Genomic DNA, 21,406 nt, shown 5'->3' with positions numbered 1-21,406 from the left:
CCATTTGGCACAGCATGACTCAGTGGAGAACAGATGCCCTGAGTCACAGGTCTAAAGAATCAGAGCAGAATTTAATCATGACTGATTGAAAACAACACCGGTGCAATATATCAGCTTCATGCACCGAGGCACTCCAATTTAAATCCAAAACAAACTTGTGGGGTGTTAAATTAAGCTTCAGTGAGCTGATTAAACATGAACACTGAGTAGGGAAACGTTGATATGGATATACACGGACATGTGAAATTAGTTACAGGGAATAAACTTCACATGAACAGCTATACAGAAATGTGCCTGTCTCTGGATTGAAGCATAACAAAGCATGCTCAATCCTCCCTTCTTTATCCGTCTCTCACCAGTGATTCATCGGTGCACTGGAAGACGTAGCAAACAAAGTGACAGCTCCCTCCTTCGACGGTCTCCCTGCAGATGAAGCCAAAGTGATCCACGTGACGAATACCCTGGAGAGAAAAGATCAGATGGTTTGGGACATGATTTAAAGTCACACACAGGCCTCGACAGACAATTAATGTGGAAGAACGGCGGCGTTTCATACCTGTGAGCAGAAGGAGATTTCTTTGAAACTCTTCTCTATGGCAACTTTCTTAGTGTCTGGACTGACCAAGAAGATCTGAGACCGGCCCACCTAAGACAAGGAAATCCTCATTCATGCCACCATCAGGACGTGAGTCACTGTCACTCCTAAACCTCAAAGTGATTCATAATAAGCGAGTGATCTCATGCCTGTTAAATCTCAAGATTTTCAGTCAAGCTCTGTGAACGCAGCTCTTCTTTCTGTGAAGCCGTCCTGTCATCGTACTTCACGTATAAATCACACGATCGGACTCTTTCTACAGGAAAAAAATGTGGCTTTAATCTGCGTCTTCAAAACCGAGGCGATGATGCAACTGGGGTGAGGTCACTGTGTCAGCTATCAGCTATCAGCAGGATGTGTCATCAGTGTCAATGATCTGTCTGTGTTTGCTGAGAGGGGCAGCAGCAGGCCCCGGTGGTTCCTGCGCTGATGGTCATCGTTTCCTGTCAGCAGGACAAACAGGAAATGTCCTGTTGGCAGGAGGGTCCACCGGGGTCAAATGAAGATGAACAAGGGGAGCGTAACCGAGCCCATTTTGAGCAGCAGTCAGCGTTTTCTCCTGCTGAGTCATTAAAGGATTCATATTTTTGTCTCGTTTGTTCTTTCTCTCTCTCTCTATGAACTTTATAAGCGCCTGTGTGTGTGTGTGTGTGCGTGAGAGGAGGACTTGTTATTTAGATCCAAAATTGCACTTCACTGCACGACAAAGTCTTCTGAGGCATCTGAGGAAACCACCGTGCGTGAGCTGGAAGAACTCACGATAAAAAGTGTTTGTCTAAAAAGCAGCTTGCTTTTTTTTCAGTTGAAAAATGAGAGAAAATTAATGTGCAATAACGTAGCAGCCAGGAAATGTTCTTTATTTATTTTTAATTAATGTGCAATAATGCTGAATGGTCATTCTTTTAACCTCTGCCTCTCTCTAAAGACAGTTCATACAGAGTGAGACACACTCGATGCATCTTAACATAAATATGTAAAGAAAATATTTGATCTAACCTTGACTGTCTGCACAACACTGCTACACTGACCATTTTAAATGTCTGTAACTTGCAGAGAAGTTTGCAGAGAAATGCAAAGTTTGGATCATGGGCTATTGTCTGAGGTCAGGAAATATGAGAATGGTAGATGACTGAAACGCAGCATTTCTGTCAAACTCTGCTGACAGTGTGCAGGACTTTCAACATTTTCTTTAACCTTTCCTACACAACTCTTCGCCAGGTGTAAACTGGTTCTGTAACTGAAAGCAAAGGTGCTGTGCCACCGAATGAGCCACAGATTACTGTGTGTGGAGGAGGAGAACCTGTATGTGGCTGTACTACACACAACGTTGAGCCACAAAGGAAGCAAGGACGAGCCTGGAGGTCAAAGCTTGGCAGCTTTTGAATGTCACTGAATGTCGCGTAACCAAGATCTGTCTCTTGCTTGCAGACTGTTGGTGTACATGAACCCTCTGCAACTGAAATTCTGGTACCTGTATTAATTCTGTAAGGTTGTTAACGGCTCCTTAATTGATTTCTGTTTTGAACTGTCATGGTTTATTAATCATTCCAATTATTTATAGAAGCCATTTCTAGATGTGTACCATGATGCCAGCAGGTGGCACCAGGGTGGTTTTATGTCAATTTGGGTGGCAAAGGAAAAAGTGAACTAGTTTTTGATCGGCACGCCACCAGAGTGTGTGTGTTTGCGTACAGAAAACTGTTTTATGGAGATTAAGTGTCGCGTTGATGATAGATACACGAGAATACATGAAATAAACTCTAGACTGTACTCAAGCTGCCATGGTAACATTAAAGTAACGTGTTGATTACTCTTCACCCCTCTGTGCAGCCCACAGATGAAGATAAATGGGGAAAGGTTTATAGTAATGAACCTGTTTATACTCTTGCAACAATTTCCTTCTAGAAAAAAGGTTTCTGCTTGATTTCTTCTGAGATAATTATTGTAAAGGATTGTAACAATCAAATAAAGGAGTACACAAAATGGAAGCAGAGTACTTCGGGCATACTTGCTGTTGTCTGTGCGTGCATGTTCAGTCATGTAAATTACCGTAAACAGCATGGTCCTGTTCTCCTGCAGGCTGGTGGGCTGCACACCAGCTGAGTGGGCGTGTGCGTCAGTAGTGTTGGTGTGAGAGATCTCTGGTGAGAGTCCGTTCTCATCCAGGGCCTGCAGACACGGGAAGCTGGGGTCTCTTTTAAACAGGACCGGACGCTTCCCCGTGGTTGGGCTTCCTGCAGCACCGTTACCAACAGCGCCACTCCCTAGTCCGTTGGGTGGCATGGTTAATACCCTCCTCAGCCCACCCCCCAATCCCCGACTGCCTCCTTTATCGCCCGTCCCCGAGCCGTGCAACTGGCTGAACTTCTCGATGCACTCATCGATCAGAGCGGGAGGGGCTTTCTTGTGAGCGACGCTCACGCGTCCACAGAACAGCACCTCAAACTTTTTGGCAAACGCCGTCGGGGACACGACGAGAGAGGGCGCCATGGTGGTGGTCGGCACGGAGAGAGAGGAATGAGACGTCTCGGAGCGGTCGCCGCCTCCACTGGAAGTTTTGGTGGACACGATGGTGATGTCATCGCTGCGTGCCGAGCTCTTGCCCGCCTGCCTCAACGTACTGATGATCTCAGGAACCTGGAGGCGGAGCAGGAGATAAGAACTTGTGACTACAGGAATCAAACATTAACTCTGTCCGACGTATAATTATGATCACATAGGAAAGGAGAAAACACAGTCCTGAGTTCAGGTTTCTATCTGGCATGCAGGCCAACGACATTTTTGAAGGGCCTTGAAAAAGACTTGAAAATAAAACACCTGCCTATGAACAGTTCACTGTGATACCCTTTATAAAATCTACTTGAACACTATGGTTGTCTGTGCTGTCCCTTCAGGATGCTCTCTTATGTGACAGAACTCTGTGCTCGAAAGTATTTCACCTGCACTCCCATCAAATCAGTTGCATTGATTTAATAAACAGCATCTGCCTTCTTCATTTCTAAATGACGCATTTGACTGGGTGCTCTCATTGTCCCAGCACTGATGGCACATACCCTGAAGCAGGTGGCACTTCTGAACCACTGTACAAACCACAAATGTTCCATTTATCAACGCTGATGCCACACCTCGCTATGAGCTAATCTGCCACGTGGAGTAATGTGAGTTATGGTTCCCAGGAATAGAGCAGCCCTTGTGATATCTTCCTGTGTTGAAAAGAAGCCGAGTCGGGACCTTTTCGTCTCAAAGCAGGCTTTGTGCTCACTTTGCCTTTATTTAAATCCCTCCTTTTCTTTCCTCTTGACCTCTCCTTTGCCCTTTTTCCTCTACACTCCCCGTAATCTTTGGTTACTTCTCTGTGACGTGCTGCTCTCAGCACACCTTTCTAAAAAAAACATTTCCTCTGAAGAGCCATGTTGATCACCTACACCTACTTATTACTGACACAAAAATATTTGAACGCACACTCGGACACTCAAACAGGAGTACGTCCTCACACATAAACATCGAAACAGAGTATCAAAACTCCAATAACTCCAAAGCTCCAAAACACATTGTACTAAGCAGCTGACATGTCAGGTGCTCGCACAGAGAGATCATAAACACATGGTCGCTGAAACTGGCAACATTAAATTCAATTAAAGTTTCAATTAAAAGTTAAAAAGGCACAGAGTTGCTGTAGAGGCAGTCTGCCCCTGCTGAGATGGAGACGTTCTTTACTTCAATCTTAAAGCAGCAAAAACATAAAATATTATCATTTTATTAAATTGCCGTGCTTAATCTGTAAACTGCAGACATGGCGCTGCTTTAGCATTAATCTGAGTCTTGTTCCTGGCGACTTTGCAATCTTTGTTTGGTCTACATCCTCTCTTGTGGGGAATATCTGGCTCTTAGATAAATAAAACTTCCATATATTCACCAGCTAACTGTGTCTGTCTGCTGTTTGGTGCTGGACAGAGAGCGAGCACAATGGGTTTTATGCTTAAAACAGCTGCTTGTGGCAGCCATAAGAATGAGCTGATAGATGCTTAAACTTTGCTGAGGGGAACCAGGGAGTAACTTGATCTGTGGGTTTGCCATTACGATGTAGTCCTTTCATATTATAGATAGTTATTTTACATATTCTCAATATTAAAAGTGCATGAATTAATTAGAGAAGGATGTTGTAATCTAAGGAAAATGAGGTAACACTTGTAGGTGTTTTATGGGTGGTTGGGAGGAAGCAGCAGGACAAGTTTTCTGTTATGTTTGCTAAGCAGCGGTGAATGTCTTTTAATAGCAAATCCGTTTTGATATCAACAGTTGCAGTTACATAACAGCGTAGAGGACAAAGCCACAGCTCTGCCTCGCACCGCGTCTCTGGATGAAATCCGAAGTGGATCGAGCAGCCAGAACGTGGCTTTTCATTAATGAAAAATTTAACACGACTTCGAGTTCGCCTTCTTTTCAGCGGCTTCACACACACACACTGCCATTCATAAACCTCACTCAGGAAACTGCAATAAATAAAGAGATTATGTGTTATATTTCTGTAGGACTTGGCTGTGAATGTAGTTTATATAATCTATGTCAACATTAATATTATGAAACAGAGCAGAACGGCAGAAAATGCTTTGTTACTCTTGTCTGGTATCCTGGATTATTTCCATTAAAACAGGTCTGTTCATTATTCAAACGCTGCAAGTGTACAGAATATAATTAGTCGGTGAGATAAAGAAGATTTCCTGACTGCTAGATAACTTAAAAATGAAGAAAAAACAAATGCAAGAGTACTTTTTTGTTCATCTTCCAAGATGTTAATTTCTTCTTTTTGTGATGCAGATGTGTTGCTGTTCTTTCTAACCCGAGCTGGTCTGCAGATAAGCGGACACTGAGGGTTGACTGAGGACAGCCACGAGCAAACGGACCGTAACTCAAGGCCCCTTTTTTCTGTAACCACTCTTTCCATGACTAACAACGCAGAGGATTGCCATGACCGTTAAAACAGTCTGACACGTTGCTTGTGCCAGCAAAAGCAATGTACAGACAGTAAAGTAAAACATAAAAAAACGGCTGGGTGGCTACGGAGAGAGAGAGAGGCTCTGTAAACAGAACAAGCCCCGAGCATAATATAAGCATTCAGCATTAAAAACTCACTCCCTGAAGGCTTGAAGTCAATTAAACCAGAACCTGCATACCAACTGAAGCATAAACCCACTCTCTGTTACACACGCCAAATGTATGGTTTGTAGTTTGCTCACGAGCCTGTGGTGAGGACACTTGTATGTCACCGAAAGTAGTTATTAAACGGACCGCGACTGTGGTTCCGAGTTGGTCTGAAAAAGGACACGATAAGCACAAAATAAATAACATAAATAATGACACAGAGCCACCGGAGGAAAAGTGATATTATCCAACACGTATCATCTATCATCCAAAATAAAAGCATTAGCAACGCAGTAAAAAACAAATCTACAATGTTACACCACAAGTTCCTTTTGGTTTGTAAATACCAAGCGGCTGTGAGGTGAAGCCAAAACCTGCAGTACCCTCAAACGTCCACTTGAGGCTGGCTCCAGAAGAAGTGAGACAGTCTCCATAAGTCCCCATGTCCAAATGTCCAACTTCACAGCAGAAATAAACATGTTTACAGCCTGGTACAAAAAACAGTTTTGGTCTCTGTAGCTAATTTCCCCGTTCATGACAACTGTACTGAGGGTGAATTTATATACAACTCACCTGTTCACATTATATTAAGACTTAAAGTTATGCAGGATTAAGAGCGTGGACGCTTTGACTGACAGGTAGGTGCTGTTACAGATGGCTCCCAGCCTGCCTCAGGTCCACTGATGATCCACGTCTTTTATCCGACCAGGCCAGACTACTGTGCACGCTTTCCATTCTTTATCTTGTCAGTGGTTCCAAGCAACTATTCCAACTATTTGTAATTTGCGCTCCAGCCTGTGGTGAGGACACATGTATGTCATCTAAAGTAGTCATTAAATCTGGTTTGATAACAGCCACTATGGACCGCAGTCATGGTTTAATGTGCATCTTGCTTGAAAAGGGCACGATAAGCCCAAAACTGAACGGCTCGATACGGCAGACACATGTGGTTAAACATGAATAATGAAATTAAAAGTGATATTAGACATGTATCATCTACAGCAACACAGTATCTAGTAGCTCATTGCACCACAAGTTCCTTTTGGTTTGTAAATGCTCAGTTACGCATGTCACTGAGGTCTATTGGCACACTCACCATCTACAGTACACTGTGTTTCACTCGGTGATCTTTCTTCTGTACGGCGGGGACACTGTGTTGTTGACGATAAGTGGCAGCAGTGCAACATTAACGCTGAAACTAAAAAGGCCAACGTACGGAGAAAAACTCCCCCTCTGATCCTCGGAAAATAACTGATTAAACACAGCGAGGTTAAGCCGGGACCGGTGCTTATTCATGCAGAACGGCCAGAAGCGAGCCTGACATTTTCTCACAGCCATCAGGCATGTTTTTTTTTAAAGTGTATTATGTCAAACATGACTAAGGTCTTCACAAAAGCATCAATATTTCCTAGGCCTAACAACTTCCTCTATGTTAATACAATAACAAAAAGAACCTAGAGTCTAAACAGGAAGTTTGCCCTTTTTATTGTCTTGTTATTGTGTGCTGGCACACCTATGCTCAACAACGTGATATTTTGTTAAACTGGTAAGCCAGTTTTTGCTTATGTCATCTGGAAAAAAGCTCCTATGTTAGGATTATGAGCCTCACTTCCTTTAGAAATGATGTTATACTACACAAATACACGAGTGAGACTTTAACCTGCGGCTGCCAAACACACTGAACACATGCTTCTCCTAATGTGGCCACGGCTTGCTACACCACGCTGGCAGCGCACCGGGCCGAGGAACAAAAAGGAGGAAGTAGACGAGCAAAGCAGAAGCAGCGGTTGAGTCATGTCGGTGATGTCATTAATGTTGGATGCCTGAGCGGCGACTAAATCTGGAGTATCTCAGACGAGCTTCCAGCCTGATCCTGCCGTGTCTTGCTTTGGCATGAGGTGTGCTCACTTCTTTTTATCAAAACAATGCCCGCCTCTCCCCGGCACACTGGGTGCTCTGTTCTGTCTTCACTGTGAGCTGCTCTGGATGAGTGCGTCAGCTAAATGACCCGGGTGTAACCAACGGGTTTGACCTTTGTGATCGTTTCTCAAAACAGCAGCTCAGAGGTGGAAGATGATCGAGTACATTTACCTAACTACTGGATTTGAACACAATTCTGAAGTTGTTGTTAGCTACAGTTCAGTGGGAGATATCAAACTTTATCAATAACATCTGTTTTCACTGTTACTTTGCAGATTTACATCAAAAATATATAATCAGGGAACGTCTAAAGATCCAAAACTTCTGGAAGGATGTAATAAAATGTTTGCCAGACATGTTTAAAGTCCAAACTCTTTGTGCCTGAAAGACTTAGGGACATCAATACAGACTAAACTTCTGGCATTTGGACTTTGAGGAATGTGGACGCACCATCACTGAGGATGTGGATCAGGAAGCTTTCAGACTGTTCTGGCCTGGAGAGACGTTAAGTGAAGTTAAATTGCTCACGGCAAGTGGAAAGAGTTTGTCCAGCTCTGGGAATCAAACATCAATATAATTAAAGATGGAAATGAAGGCTTTACTTGAAAAGGAAATTGTAAATAATGGACGGAAATATTTCATTTTATTTGTACTTTATCCTATATTGGTGCAAGTTGAGTGTGTATGTGTGTGTTCCAGACATTCTAAAAGATTAAACTAAGCAGCTGTATAATAAATAATAAAGATTATGTCCACCTCAAGCACCCACAACATTAAAAACGGCTGATTTAAAGCACTGCACAGTGTTTTCAATCCACCAACTAACTAACTAACCAACCAACCAACCAACCAACCAACCAACCAACCAACCAACCAACCAACCAACTAACTAACTAACTAACTAACTATCTATCTATCTAACTACTTAACATGACAGAAGTTATTATTATTATTTTCATACAGAGCGCTTTAGACCGTACTGTTTATATTATTTACAGAGAACCAACAATTCCCACCACGAGGGACACACTTGGTGACAGTGGCGAGGAAGAACCTCGAGAAGAACCCGGCTCAAGTCTTGAACATTTGGGTTCAGAGAGGCAGAGAAGGGGAGAGGTTTAATTATGTTAATATTGAGGCGTCCGCTGTGAAAAAGGTCTGTAAGAACGAGCATAAGTTGTTCTCCAACTATGATGTTTTTTTCTAGTCAAGGAGTATTTTTATTATGTGGTATTGATACTGTTACATAAAAAGATGTGTGACTACTACTTCTGTTCGAGTTACTCAGCAGTACATACCAAGCAGCATTAACTTTATGAATTCTGTTTCCTATATATAACCTCCACCCAGCAGGTGAGGCTTTTGTTCTTGGTGGTGTATCAAGAGAAATCCGGCACACATATCTCATAACTGTGTAGCACAACAACTGCAATATAATCTACTTACATGTGTGTAAAACACACACTCTCTGAGCAGTTTTTAGGATTTTATTTAAAGACTGTTTTGTAACGTGTGACTGCAGACATCCGTGACCAAAGGGACAAAAAAACAAACGACAAACCGAACATTCCTCCTCATCCAGATAGCTATGAGCTATGCAGCCCGGCTGGTCGGCTGGCATGCGACCAACACGTTATTTTGCCGTCTGTGTGTATTTATAAGCTACTATTGGGTTATGGAAGATAAATTCAACCTCTCACAAATTGATAAACATGAAGAAAACAAAAAAAAGGAAGAGAGAGAGCTCGATGTAGTCTGTGTGCTCAGTTCCAACATGAATCTTCGTGGCATTTTTACCTCGAGGCGTCGTAGAAGTGTGATAACATGTGTGCCTCTGCCTAGGTTACGTCATTAAATCTTTTCTGATCTGTATGTTTAGATTCATGAAGCACAGTTAAATAAGTCAGACATAAACATACAGCCTAATTTACTGTTGTACTGACTACTGTCCCTGTTGAATATACTTTTCAGGAATGGTTACATAAATAGGACATAAACATCCAGATCAGGTACACATAATTGATATATTTAATGATTCTGAATGAAGAATACGTGCAAATGTATCTTTTATCAATTAAGCCCCAAATAACCTCATAAATCTAACAAAATAAAAGCATAAACCACAGGCTATAATACAGATTATGTTGAAATATCTTTATTTTGGCATGTTTTGATTTGTTCGTGTTGCTGAACTATCAAAGGTCGATGTTTCTGTGATTTAAGGCACACTGAGGACAACGGGCGGACTGATGGAGAGTCCCTGCTCTCACTCCCTGCTTACCTGTCGAGGTTTGACAGATGAGTCACACTTCGTCTACTCTATTTCCAACTTTCCTACTTCGTACTCGGCACCAACACACACACACAAAAAGTGCGTGTCATCTGCTCGCTGCTTTTACACCGGCCTTCCAACCTCATCAGCAGCCAGACACCGTGTTTCTCACCCTCTAGCTTCTACTGTCTGCTTGTTGTACATCATCCTGGCATGGAAGTGGAGTCTGCTATCTGTCCACCAATAACAGACCTCTCTCTGTTTTACTTACGCTCCCCTCCTCCACCTACCCCTTCCTCTTCTTTCTGCTTTCACTGCATGATTTCCGCGAAACACTTGAACCAACAGATTCAGCCTCTCCTCTCACTCCTCTCTCTTTTTTAATGGACGATAGAGGAGGGTTTGTTTTCTTAATTTTTTTTTTAACAGCTCTAGCTTCATCTCACTTCAGACCACCTTTTCCCGGATCACTCCCTCTCTGCTTCGTCTGGCTGATAACGGCTCCTTTACTGCTCAGCTTGTGTTGTAGTGTCTCATTTTATCGAGAAGTCAACCCCTTTCGTAAATGTATTTATAGAAGAAACACATCTGTATAAAGTCCACGTAACCGGCTATAAATGAGTCATATCCGACTCTCAGGACTCTCGAGACTTATTCCTGAAAACATGGAGACCATTTATGGACCGCATCAACAACAAACAGTGTCCAAGAACTGAGTTCACATCACATGCAGCAGCTGTCAACTGAGAAAACCCAGTCAGTCTATGTATACATTAGGGCTGGGTATCGATTCAAACTCCAAGAATCGATTCGATTCCGATTCTCAAGACTGAGAATCGATTATCATAATCCAATCCGATCCAATCCGATCCGATCTCGATTCGGGTTAGTGTTATTAAAACCATTTTTTGGTCGCCTGAAGCCCTCGTTTTCAACAACGGAATACGGCCGCATATCTTTGCAAATGTAACCCGCAATCGCCTCAGTTATTTTAAGAGAACATACAGAAGTGGCTGGTAGTTGTAGAGTTTTCCTTGAGTGTTCTTTTGTCTGTAGTTTCATTATATTTCCGGTGAATTTCCATTTTACCCACGTTCTAGAACGCATCATAGTCATTCCGATGGCCATTGAACGCATTGAATTCAATGACACGACTAGTGGGATTAAAGTTCACCGGGGGGAAATGTATTACATTTTTTATTTAATCAAATCGATCTTTGGATGTACGAATCGATCTTAAGGAATTAATATGCAAATCGATTCAGAATCGGAAAATCTGAATTTTTTCAACACAGGCTTAGTATACATGTGTATATATCTATTTTTTAATATTATTATTATTTACTTTTTTACTGTTTAAAACAAGCAGATTTATTTTGTGGTCTAATTATGAGTTTGAGAAAACAAATACATATAAAAACGACCTATCACGAACATGCCAATCCATCCATCCTGTCATGGTACATGGTACTTTCCGAGCTGAGACAGACTGCAGTTGTTTATTCTGAGGAAGTTATATGTCAGCTCGGTTCTGGAGAATTTCTGCCGAGCAGCATCTTTCATTCAGCCGCAGTAAATGTCACCCTTCAGCATCCACACCTCGAAATATATAGTTTTCATTGAGACACTACAAATTGAAAGATGGTATGTTGACAGACCTCTTGTAATCAGAGGAGCAGAAAGCGACGGCCGAGATGTTTAGTCTCGCTTTATGAGAGCGCTTTCAGGTGGCATGGTTTACAAAAGAACAAAAAAAAAACATCACAAACATCATCAATCCACCAAAATTGTCATGGTTCCTCATCAGACAAAGGTTGACCTAAAAAGGACAGTAGAGCTGAAACAAGAAGTCAGTTCATTTATGAGTAATTCGACAGAATATTGGCGATCGTGTTGAGGAAAAATGAGAGCTAGCTTTTGAAGGCAACACATTGGGCCCTGAAGTTTCTTTTTCCATGACAAAATGAATAAATCACAATAGAAATCTGCATCTCAACCAATAATAAATGGATTGTGTACGGTTCCTAAGAGTTTCTGTGCTTCATACGGGAGAGAAAAACAACTGTCTTGCTCAAAATCGATGGCTGTTGTCACTCATATGATGCTGTGAATCCCCCCCCGACCATGATGAATGCAAAGTGACACATTTCTTGTACGTCATCATCATAACTCATCCATTCTTGGACGTCTTAATCCAATACTTCTGCTATTTCAGACCCTTTCCTATAAACTTCCTTTTTTAGACTGCTGTGTACAGGCTGAAACGTTTGATTTAGAGTTGTGGATCAGGCCCTGAAGGGGAGCACAGAGAGGGTTTAGACACTCAACACACAGTATGGCGTTCAGCGAAGCATTTACATGTGGCTGCTCTGAGACAGGAAGGCCCATGGACACAGCTTCAGGCTGCGACCCGCCGACTTTGCCTCTCACAGAGAAACAACATTGAAAAAACATGGTGTCTCTCTCAGGCGAGCCAGAATTAAATAGAACTACTGTGGTGCTGCTGACCTCGAAAAAAGGAGGAAGTTACACAAGTAGCGCCGGTAAAAGAGAAGCTGCGATTCAGTGCAATAAACAAAATAAACTTTTCGATGTTTGTCAAAGAGAGCGGGTCAAAGGTGAGGATAGCAGATGAAGGAGCGGAGTCAGTTCCCAGGACAAAATTATCGGTGGAATTCCTTCAGACTGCAGTAAAAACAAACACACAAGTGTATTCTATAGTTTTGTCGACATCCCTCCGACCTAAACCAGTTCACAGAGCAGCCGGGGTGCCCCACATTTATTAAACAGCAGTAGGCAACACCCAGATCTAAATGCTTTGTAGAAACTAGTCGGCAAACTAGTCTGAATGGACTAGAGGTGCCGTTAGGTCAAAAAGTTCCAGAGGAATCTCCCTGAAAAATCAGCAACAACGATGACGAGCCAGCAAAAAGTCCCACTTCTTGCACTCCCCTTTGGTCATGTGCCTGGGTCTTGTGCTTTATGGAGCATGGCCAGTTGTTGTAGAAGGTTCAAGGTCCAACAGATGAGAGGCATCACTAACGGAAAGTGAAGCACAAAATGAGTGAAAGTGGAATATTTCTTCTATGAAGGGGTGGTTGGGTGAGGAAATGTCACTGAAGTGGCGAGACACAAGAGAGTCCGACGCAGTGACATCACTCTGTCGGGATTAAGGAGCCACTTTACAGCACAAAGACGAGCGAGAGCAGAGATGATAAACTCATTCAAACGTGATAACGGCGACACAATGTAGGGGCTTGTCGACAACGTGCTGAGTCAGACTGAACTCTCGGCTCTAAGGTTCACGGACTGTTCTCACCTCTGAGGACTGAGACGGCCCGTAGCTTAAATGTTAGGTGACGGGATGACGGATGAAGCAGTCGGGTTGAACAGTGAATGCTAGACAAACAGATAAAAAGCAGACTGACAGGGACATGCCATCGCGTACACAGAGACAGGAAGGTGCCTCCAGTTTACAGGCTTGTTTTTTACTACAGCGCACACAGTGTGTCACATGAAGAGGGAGGGTGGAAAGCATGTGAGACCAAAGGACTACAAGGTAATGGGAACGTCAGAAAATCTAAACACTACAATCATGTATGGTAATAATTAACCTTAATCACTTTTGAAAATGCTTTCCGAGGGTACTTTCCGAGCTGAGACAGGCTGCGGTTGTTTATTCTCAGGAAGTTAGTCTCTCAACTTGGTTCTGGATAATTTCTGCATTTCATTCAAACACGGTAACACACACACAGGTAGAAAACTGAGAGATGGTATGTTGACAGGACCAAAAACTCTTAAGAAGTATCCCCGAGATATTCAAGGTCCAGGCTTTAAGGTGGCACATGTGCTGCTGAGCCGATATCTCAAGTCAGACTATGTGACTAATACACCGCACAAAATGACTTGCCTCCTGTTCCAGGACTGAAGTCCTGGTATAAGCACAATGACTCTGGAGGTGATACCGATATGAGTCACTCACACGCCAGCTAACTGGCATAAACCTACATTTACAGCAGCTCAGCAGACTGGATTTTCATGTACACCATCCAGACAAGCAGAAATATATATAATATATATAACAACTAGACTGACTGATTGATGAACCATGTTGGCCAACACTGCGAGACGGGAGGAGGAGGAGAGATCCTCCCCACGCCTCTCTGACACAGACGATACTGTGCGTGAACTCTTTCAACAGATTATTTTCACAATTAATCACTCGGTCAGACACTATAAGAAAGTAGTGAAAAGTGTCCAAAGTGATGGATTTACTCCAACAAACAGCTTGTAGAGTCAACTAACTTATTATGGAAGACTATGAGCAGGAAATATTAATATCTAGGAAAACCGAATAGCTGCAAAACATATAAGAAATATCAGTAAAGATGCGACGACTTTGTTCTGATCCCAACCACACACACGAACCATGGTTTGCAGCAAATAAACAAACGATAATAAACCTTATTTATGATACATATAATACTCAAATTCTCATCGAAAGCATCAAACTTGAGATATATCTATAAAAAAAATACTTAAAGGTGTCCATAAAACCGCTGAACAGTCCAAAACTAGATTACTAGAAGACTAGGACCTGTAAATATTCACATCTGGGGAACTTTTTGGGCAAGTAAATCAAATAACTCTTTAATATCTATCAAGAAACAGCAGTGAAGATGTAAGGATGTTGTATGTATGGTTTTCAGCAGATAAACCAACAATAATACACCTTATTTATGATACATATAATACTCAAATCCTCATCGAAAGCATCAAAATTGAGATGAAATCTTGAAAAACGGACTATAAAATAATACTTAAAGGTGTCCATAATATATATTAAAGAGCTGAAGCTGCTGAACAGTCCAAAACTAGATTAGAGAAGACTGGGACCTGCAAATATTCACATTTGAGGAACTTTTTGGGCAAGTTTTGTCAAATAACTCTTTAATATCTATCAAGAAACAGCAGTGAAGATGTAAGAATGTTGTATGTATGGTTTTCAGCAGATAAACCAACAATAATACACCTTATATACAGTATGTGTAGTACTTAGATCCCTATCAAAGTACCTGTACCAACCATAAATTAAAGTACACCACAGTTCAAATGAAATCCTTCCACCATTATCTTATATAAATACACTTTTTGTTGAGCTGCCTGCAGCAGAAACAGATTCAGATCAATATTTACAACCAGCAACAAGTCAGTGTTGACACTTTCCACCCATAATGTCTTTGACCGGTTATGGTGACGTTATGACCACAGGAAGGAGCCTTCATAAATAAGACATAGCGTCATAATTCATGTTAATATAAAAACAGTAATGGGTAAAGAAGACGTTATTAGACATGGAGCCGTGTGGCTAACGTTAACGACAGCTAACCTGTTGAACAAAAACCAACCGCCACACACACACACACACACACACACTTCACTTACATCTTTGTGTTCGTGTTTCACGTTGAACAGGTTGAGTCGCTGGAATCGTGCTTTCATCCCATCCGCCATAAACTTGAACAAACACAGACCTGAGTTGTTGTTGTCGGCTCTTCACTTCTCCCCGTCCTGACTTCAAATCATCTCATTGGAAAGTTCATGTTGCTCCCCGTGAAGCCGAGGATCCGGCCGTTAACGTCAAACTACACACTGGAGTTTCAAAGTAAGACACTTCTGTCACTTCTTTATGGGGATCTTTAACGTGCTATAAGTTTTATGCTTTTGTTTTGAAGGCGAGCTGACAAACGTCCGAGCTAACTGTGGCTAACTTGGAGCAGCTACATCCACCAATGCGTTCAGAGAACGGGCCGGACTCAGTTCCTGTCCCGGGGCAGTCAAACTTTAGGCGGCAGACTTTTTACCGCTTCACCGTGACGGGGTTCACATTTTTGATTTATTATATTTGTGGGCGATAATCTGAATAAATAGTATTTCCAACCAAAGTTTTGAAAAAAAAATAGGGGAAATGAAAAAAAGAGAGAAAAAATTTCAAAAAAAGGGGAAAAAATGGAGGGGAAAGAAAAAAAAAGAAAAAAGGGAAAAAATAAAAAATAAAAAGAGAAAACATAAAAAAAATTAAAAAGGGGGAACAAATGAAAAAAGAGAGAAAAAAATTCAAAAAATAAAATAAAATAAGGGGAAAAATGGAGGGAAAAGAAAAAAAAAATTAAAAAAGGGGGAAAAAATTAAAAAGGGGGAACAAATGAAAAAAGAGAAAAAAAATTAAAAAAATTAAATAAAAAAGGGGAAAGAAAAAAACTTAAAAAAGGGGGAAAAATAAAATAAAAAGGGGAAAAAAAATAAAATAAAAAAGGGGGGAAAAATAGAGGGGAAAGAAAAAAAATTAAAAAAGGGGAAAAAATAAAAAAATAAAAAGGAGGAACAAATGAAAAAAGGGGGGAAAAGAAAAAAAAATGAAAAAAGAAATGAAAATGAAAGCAGCAGGGCAGATCCAGTCAAGCAAGAAATGAATACCCCAGGGATGATGCACTGTAGCTGGGAATGAATAGTGAACCTCATGGCCCAGAAATGTACTAACCGTCTCTCTTTAGAGCCACAGCCTTAGTGCAGAACTGGGTAGTTTGCAATGGAGATTACAGTGTATCCATCCAGCAACTGTCATTAAATGTCTCATTTACATGTCTTTAAATAAAAAAATAAGAAAAATGCTGTAATTAGGCCACATCTAATCAACAAATTTGCCATATTTTAATAGGCACCACCAGTTGCTGATTATATTAATTTTATTATTTTAAATTCAGGGCTAGTCAAACTCACATCTTGATCATACAGTTGTAGCCGTTATTGAAAAACTACTATATAATAACAGATAATTTAATGAAGATGGACTACAATGAAATTAGATTAGTTTAGATTAAACTTTATTGCCTGATTCATCTAATCGTTTCAAACGGTTTCACATGCATGAAAAAAAGGTGATTAGTGTGTAATTAAACATTTTAAAAACTTAATGTCATGTTACCTAAAATGAGAATAGTTACAATGTGAGTCATTTACTCACCACAGCCAAATCAAAACTAGCATCCAGTTAATCTGAGGTCAACTAGTTACACTGACTAGTGATGAAAGTAAAACAGTGGTGAACCATAAAACACACACGGTGAGTAAGCAGTCAAATATGTACAAGTGATATGACTGAGATCAGTCATTACCAAATATGACAGCACAACAAAGACAAATTCCTGTGTAAAAAGTTCACGCTGACACATTGTGAACTTTGTCCACTTCGGTGGTGACACCCAGTGGTTGCTTTGTTGTTACTCCACGAGCAGCTGTGAAACCAAACAGACCCTCTGAGACAGTTTCTGTCCCCTGACACGACACAGGATCTCTATCTTTGTCTCTGCACGGTTTAAATGATGCACAGATGATACGTTTTCCCGTCATGACTTTCCCACAAACAAATATTGTTTGTTACAGACTTTCTACGTCTTTATATGGAAATCATGTCAGCAACACTGACTCCCACCTCTCATATTTAGCATTTATAACCACTACATACAAACACATGGTTTAAAACTGAATATAATGCAGGTGTAAAGATTAAAATCATTTTTGTGTTTATTTTACATACAGTATTTGTTTTATTTTATTTTTCCTATGAGGACATATTTTATTATACTACTATACTGACATTCATTATCTATTTAAACACCAGTCTACATGTATAGGTGCCCTTATATCTGCTTGTGTTGTAAACTATTTCGTATAGATGGTAAAGGGGTTTAAGTAGAGCGTTACTGGAGTTACTATTGCAGCAACAAGTACAAATCCACCAACAATGCTGGCTGGAGATGAATCCACGCCTATGCTGTGATCACCTTACTGATTCAAAATACTGCTTTTGAACATAAAACTCTGATTTTATATTAAATGTTAGAACTGGGATGGACAGAACCATAACCAATAGATATAATGTAGATGGATAATAAATAAGTCAGTATAATCTCTTCATGGTAGTTTTTTTTTTCAGATCAGGCATCAGCAAAACACCGGTAATGTGTCTGAATTTGAGCGCAGCTTTCAAAATATGATACAGCCCAAAGAATCATGATAGTGTACTGTCATGTATACTGCAAGCTGGACAAATGCTTCTGCATCTTTAATTTCGGGCTGTGCTGGCACAGATTTTTATATTTAACTTCCATAAACTACTTCTCAGGCCACAGATTTTTATATTTAACTTCCATAAACTACTTCTCAGGCTCATAATGTGCATGGATTTTGTCTCCTGCTGATGGTGGTTGTTCCATTTGTATATGTGTTGTTTACATCCTGCTGTTGCACAACAAATTGCCCCTCGGGGATAATAAAGATTCCTTGAACACTGGTAAAGTGTAAATATTAATATGTACTTCACCTGCAGCTGTCTTGAATGTCTGCTGCACATGAAATTATGATGTAAACAAACTGCTGATAACTAACATCACCTCCCCCAATTGAAAGCGACAGGAATCGCGGGTGGAGTGTGATTTTTGCGAGTGTGTGTGTGGGTTCACTGTTTCCTGTGTGGTTTTGCTTCTGAAGGGCCAGGGTTGTTTCCGACACCCGTTCTACTGTAGTTCCTTTCAGTTCATGCGCCTTTATTGTTTTAAATAAAAACTAAGTGCACAGCATCTAATAAGAATAAAGCAAACGCTGCCCACACATATTCAGTCCGTGTGTGTGTGTGTGTGTGTGTGTGTCCAGTGTGACAGAGCAGGAGCAACAGGTGGTCAAGCCTAACATCATCATCACATTCTCGAAAGGGCTGAAGAGAGTGAACAAGCAGCACCCACACACACACACACACACACACAAACTCCACAACAAACACATATCAACAGGCGCTAGGCCACGGGAAGTGGTTGCTATAGTAACATGTCTCTACATCCTGCTTGGTTAATGTAAAGCGAGCTCATTTTTAGTTTCACTTGAGCACACACACACACAGAGCAAATACCTGCACAGTCATAACAGCTCATGAGCAGCCAGCATACGTACACATGTTATATTTACAACACATCATACAGTACATGCTGGCTGTTCATATATCTGCAGGTATGCAGGTATTTGTTATGTGACCACGTGAAGAGCAAGAAAAACAGACCTAGGTCAAGGTCAGACATTTTTGTATTTTGACTTCCAATTGAATTAATTTACCACTGACAGCCCATGCTTTGTCTCCGTCTCTCTAATTTGGCCAAGCTCTTTGAGGTCTCTGGTATGTCGGGCATGGCACGCAATGAAGATGTCATCAAATATCTACGGGTTGACTCGGACAACAGCTGCAGCTTTACAGTACACAGAGGCTGACGGCCGAGGACGCCATGTGGAGGAGAGTTGAAAGGATTAGGAGTCAGTCGGGAGAGTGAGTGTGCACTGAATGTGTGTGTGTGAGGGGAGCGGGTTATGATTGTTGGTGTTTATGTTGTTTGTACTCCCTGGTGGAAGTTCCTCACAGTGGGATGTCATAATAAATAATGATGCAGCCTTTTGTCATTAGATATGAGGCGATTGTTGGCTACCTGATCCCTGTTTCCTCGCTGCTCTTCTGTGAGGAGTAGAGCTTTATTATGACGTGCACCTCATTAAAACATCCTCATCTCTATAGAGCCTGTCTGTGTTCAGACATCAGTGTGAGCTCCAATTTAGCTGAAGCCTTTGTAGCTGAGTGTTTCCCATTATTGTTTGTGACTTTACATACCTGTATATTAAACCTACAGCCTGAATGTCTAATCTCATATCATTTGTTTTAAACATACACCTACCTTGGTGCTGTCCTGGCACTGGAAGACGTAGCAGGCACAGTTTGGTGTGTCTCTGAGCAGGCAGCCGAAGCTGCTGGGCTCCTGGCTGTTGTGAATTAACTTAGTCACCTGGTGAGGACGACATTCAAACAGCACTGTGTGCGTCAGAGGATCCCAGACAACTCCATCTCCCAGAATGGACACGCACCGCACCCATGACGCTGACACACACAGAAAAACTGCCTGATTACAGGTAGAACGGCTTCCAGACTGCAACCCGGCACCCTGCTCCTCTGCAGGCTGTGACTTGCTGATCTCTGCCACCACCCAGGGCAGCATGGCCATGGTGGTCAGGTGGTGAACAGGCAGAGAGCCGATTAATGTCAGCTTGTACCGTACCTCCTCTTCCTCCTCTCCTTCTTCCTCTAACTTTTCCCTCCATGTTGCAACCCTCTTCTTAGCAGAGGTGAGTTTCTCAGGACACGGTGAGGAAGACTTGAGATGTGCAAGTGACGGACATGAGCGGTGTTTTGAAGTCGCGAGAGGACGGGGTTTGTCAGAGCTTCCTGGCCTGGGAGGATCATCTCTTCTGGGCTTCACTTCGAAGTAGAGTCCCTCCATGGCTGTTGGGACGGAGGCAGCTGTGTGCCTCTGCTTTTACCTGCAAAACATCATTCAGAGGACAGTTTCTTATACAAATAGGAGAAAGGACTGCCACAGGAATGATATACACTGTTTATGGATGTGTGCTCCACTTTGTGTTGTAGTCACAGGGTCATTTGGAGGATACTACAAAATGACCACCTGGTGTTGTTTACCCAACCAGAAACACATGGCTTGACTGCTGACCTAGACTTTTACAGTCTCAAGGACACACAAACACATGACAGCCAAACTATGAGGATCATATTTGGCCGGTCGTGTGTGTCATAGAGAGAGAGGAGAGAGGAGAGACAGAGATCCAGCAGCCCTACATGATCAACGCACGTAAATTACGCATTATATCACTAAGATCACTGACTCAGAGGTGCAGTGTGTGTGTGAAATGAGTGAGAAAAGGTAAAATCATCAATGTCGACACACTAGAATCAATATATGATTAAAGTGAAAACATAAAAACAAGCATCACACCAGCTATGGAGTCAAAACATACAGAGAAATGTTCACGCACCTCATATTTGACCTTGCAATATAAATAAATCCTCAACTTAAACCGGCCGGGACAGTGCAGCATTCAATATAGGTCGGTGTGCTGCACCAGAACAGCGACGGAAGTTAGAATGAGGTTTTATTTCCGATGAGCGCAGCCCCACATGCCTGATTTCACCGGTTATTGACATTTTACGCACGGAACAAGTTATTTTTACGCACAAGGTTGCGCAGACGCCAAAGCGCGCACGTTTAAGGTACGCTGTTCCCAAAGTGCACAATAGATATATTAATCATTTAAAAAATAAAAATCCTTAATCTGCTGCAGCTGCTTCCTTACCGTGCCACTGTAGTCCTGTCCGATGTGTGCGCCGTTCAAGTGTAACCGACGGAGGTTTTAGTGTATGAGCTGAATGTGTGCGTGAACACAGAGAAAGACAGAGCGAGCTTCACACAGCCCGAGCTGTCTCTGCTTTGAGTTAAATATAGAAGACCTCCCCTCCTCTCTATACTCAGATGGGGCATGACAAGTGCATGCTGCATGCGTGCGCTGCCGGAGGATGGAGGGCTATATGT

At 41.8% G+C, this 21,406-nt stretch overlaps 1 protein-coding gene across 5 annotated transcripts in view; it reads right to left on the bottom strand.

Moving 5' to 3' along the window:
* The window catches only part of tbc1d1 (TBC1 (tre-2/USP6, BUB2, cdc16) domain family, member 1), a 45,147-nt gene extending 23,838 nt beyond the window's left edge, over positions 1–21,309 (bottom strand). Inside the window, exons 1-5 of one of the 5 annotated variants that reach the window (XM_027282659.1) lie at positions 21,171–21,309; positions 19,703–20,342; positions 2,645–3,232; positions 557–646; positions 357–461 (exon numbers count right to left, since the gene is read on the bottom strand). In XM_027282659.1, coding sequence (XP_027138460.1) covers positions 357–461; positions 557–646; positions 2,645–3,232; positions 19,703–20,302 — 1,383 coding nt within the window. In that variant the 5' untranslated portion in view covers positions 20,303–20,342; positions 21,171–21,309. Of the gene's footprint in view, positions 1–356; positions 462–556; positions 647–2,644; positions 3,233–15,374; positions 15,586–19,702; positions 20,343–20,852; positions 20,954–21,170 lie in introns of those variants that run through there. The other 4 variants (XM_027282661.1, XM_027282660.1, XM_027282662.1 and 1 more) reach the window with 4 other exon arrangements.
* Between the last annotated feature and the right edge of the window lie 97 nt (positions 21,310–21,406).

This window comes from Larimichthys crocea, chromosome X (genome assembly GCF_000972845.2).
Source record: "Larimichthys crocea isolate SSNF chromosome X, L_crocea_2.0, whole genome shotgun sequence".
Classification (NCBI taxonomy): Eukaryota; Metazoa; Chordata; class Actinopteri; family Sciaenidae; genus Larimichthys; species Larimichthys crocea.
This window is presented reverse-complemented; position numbering and strand designations above follow the sequence as displayed.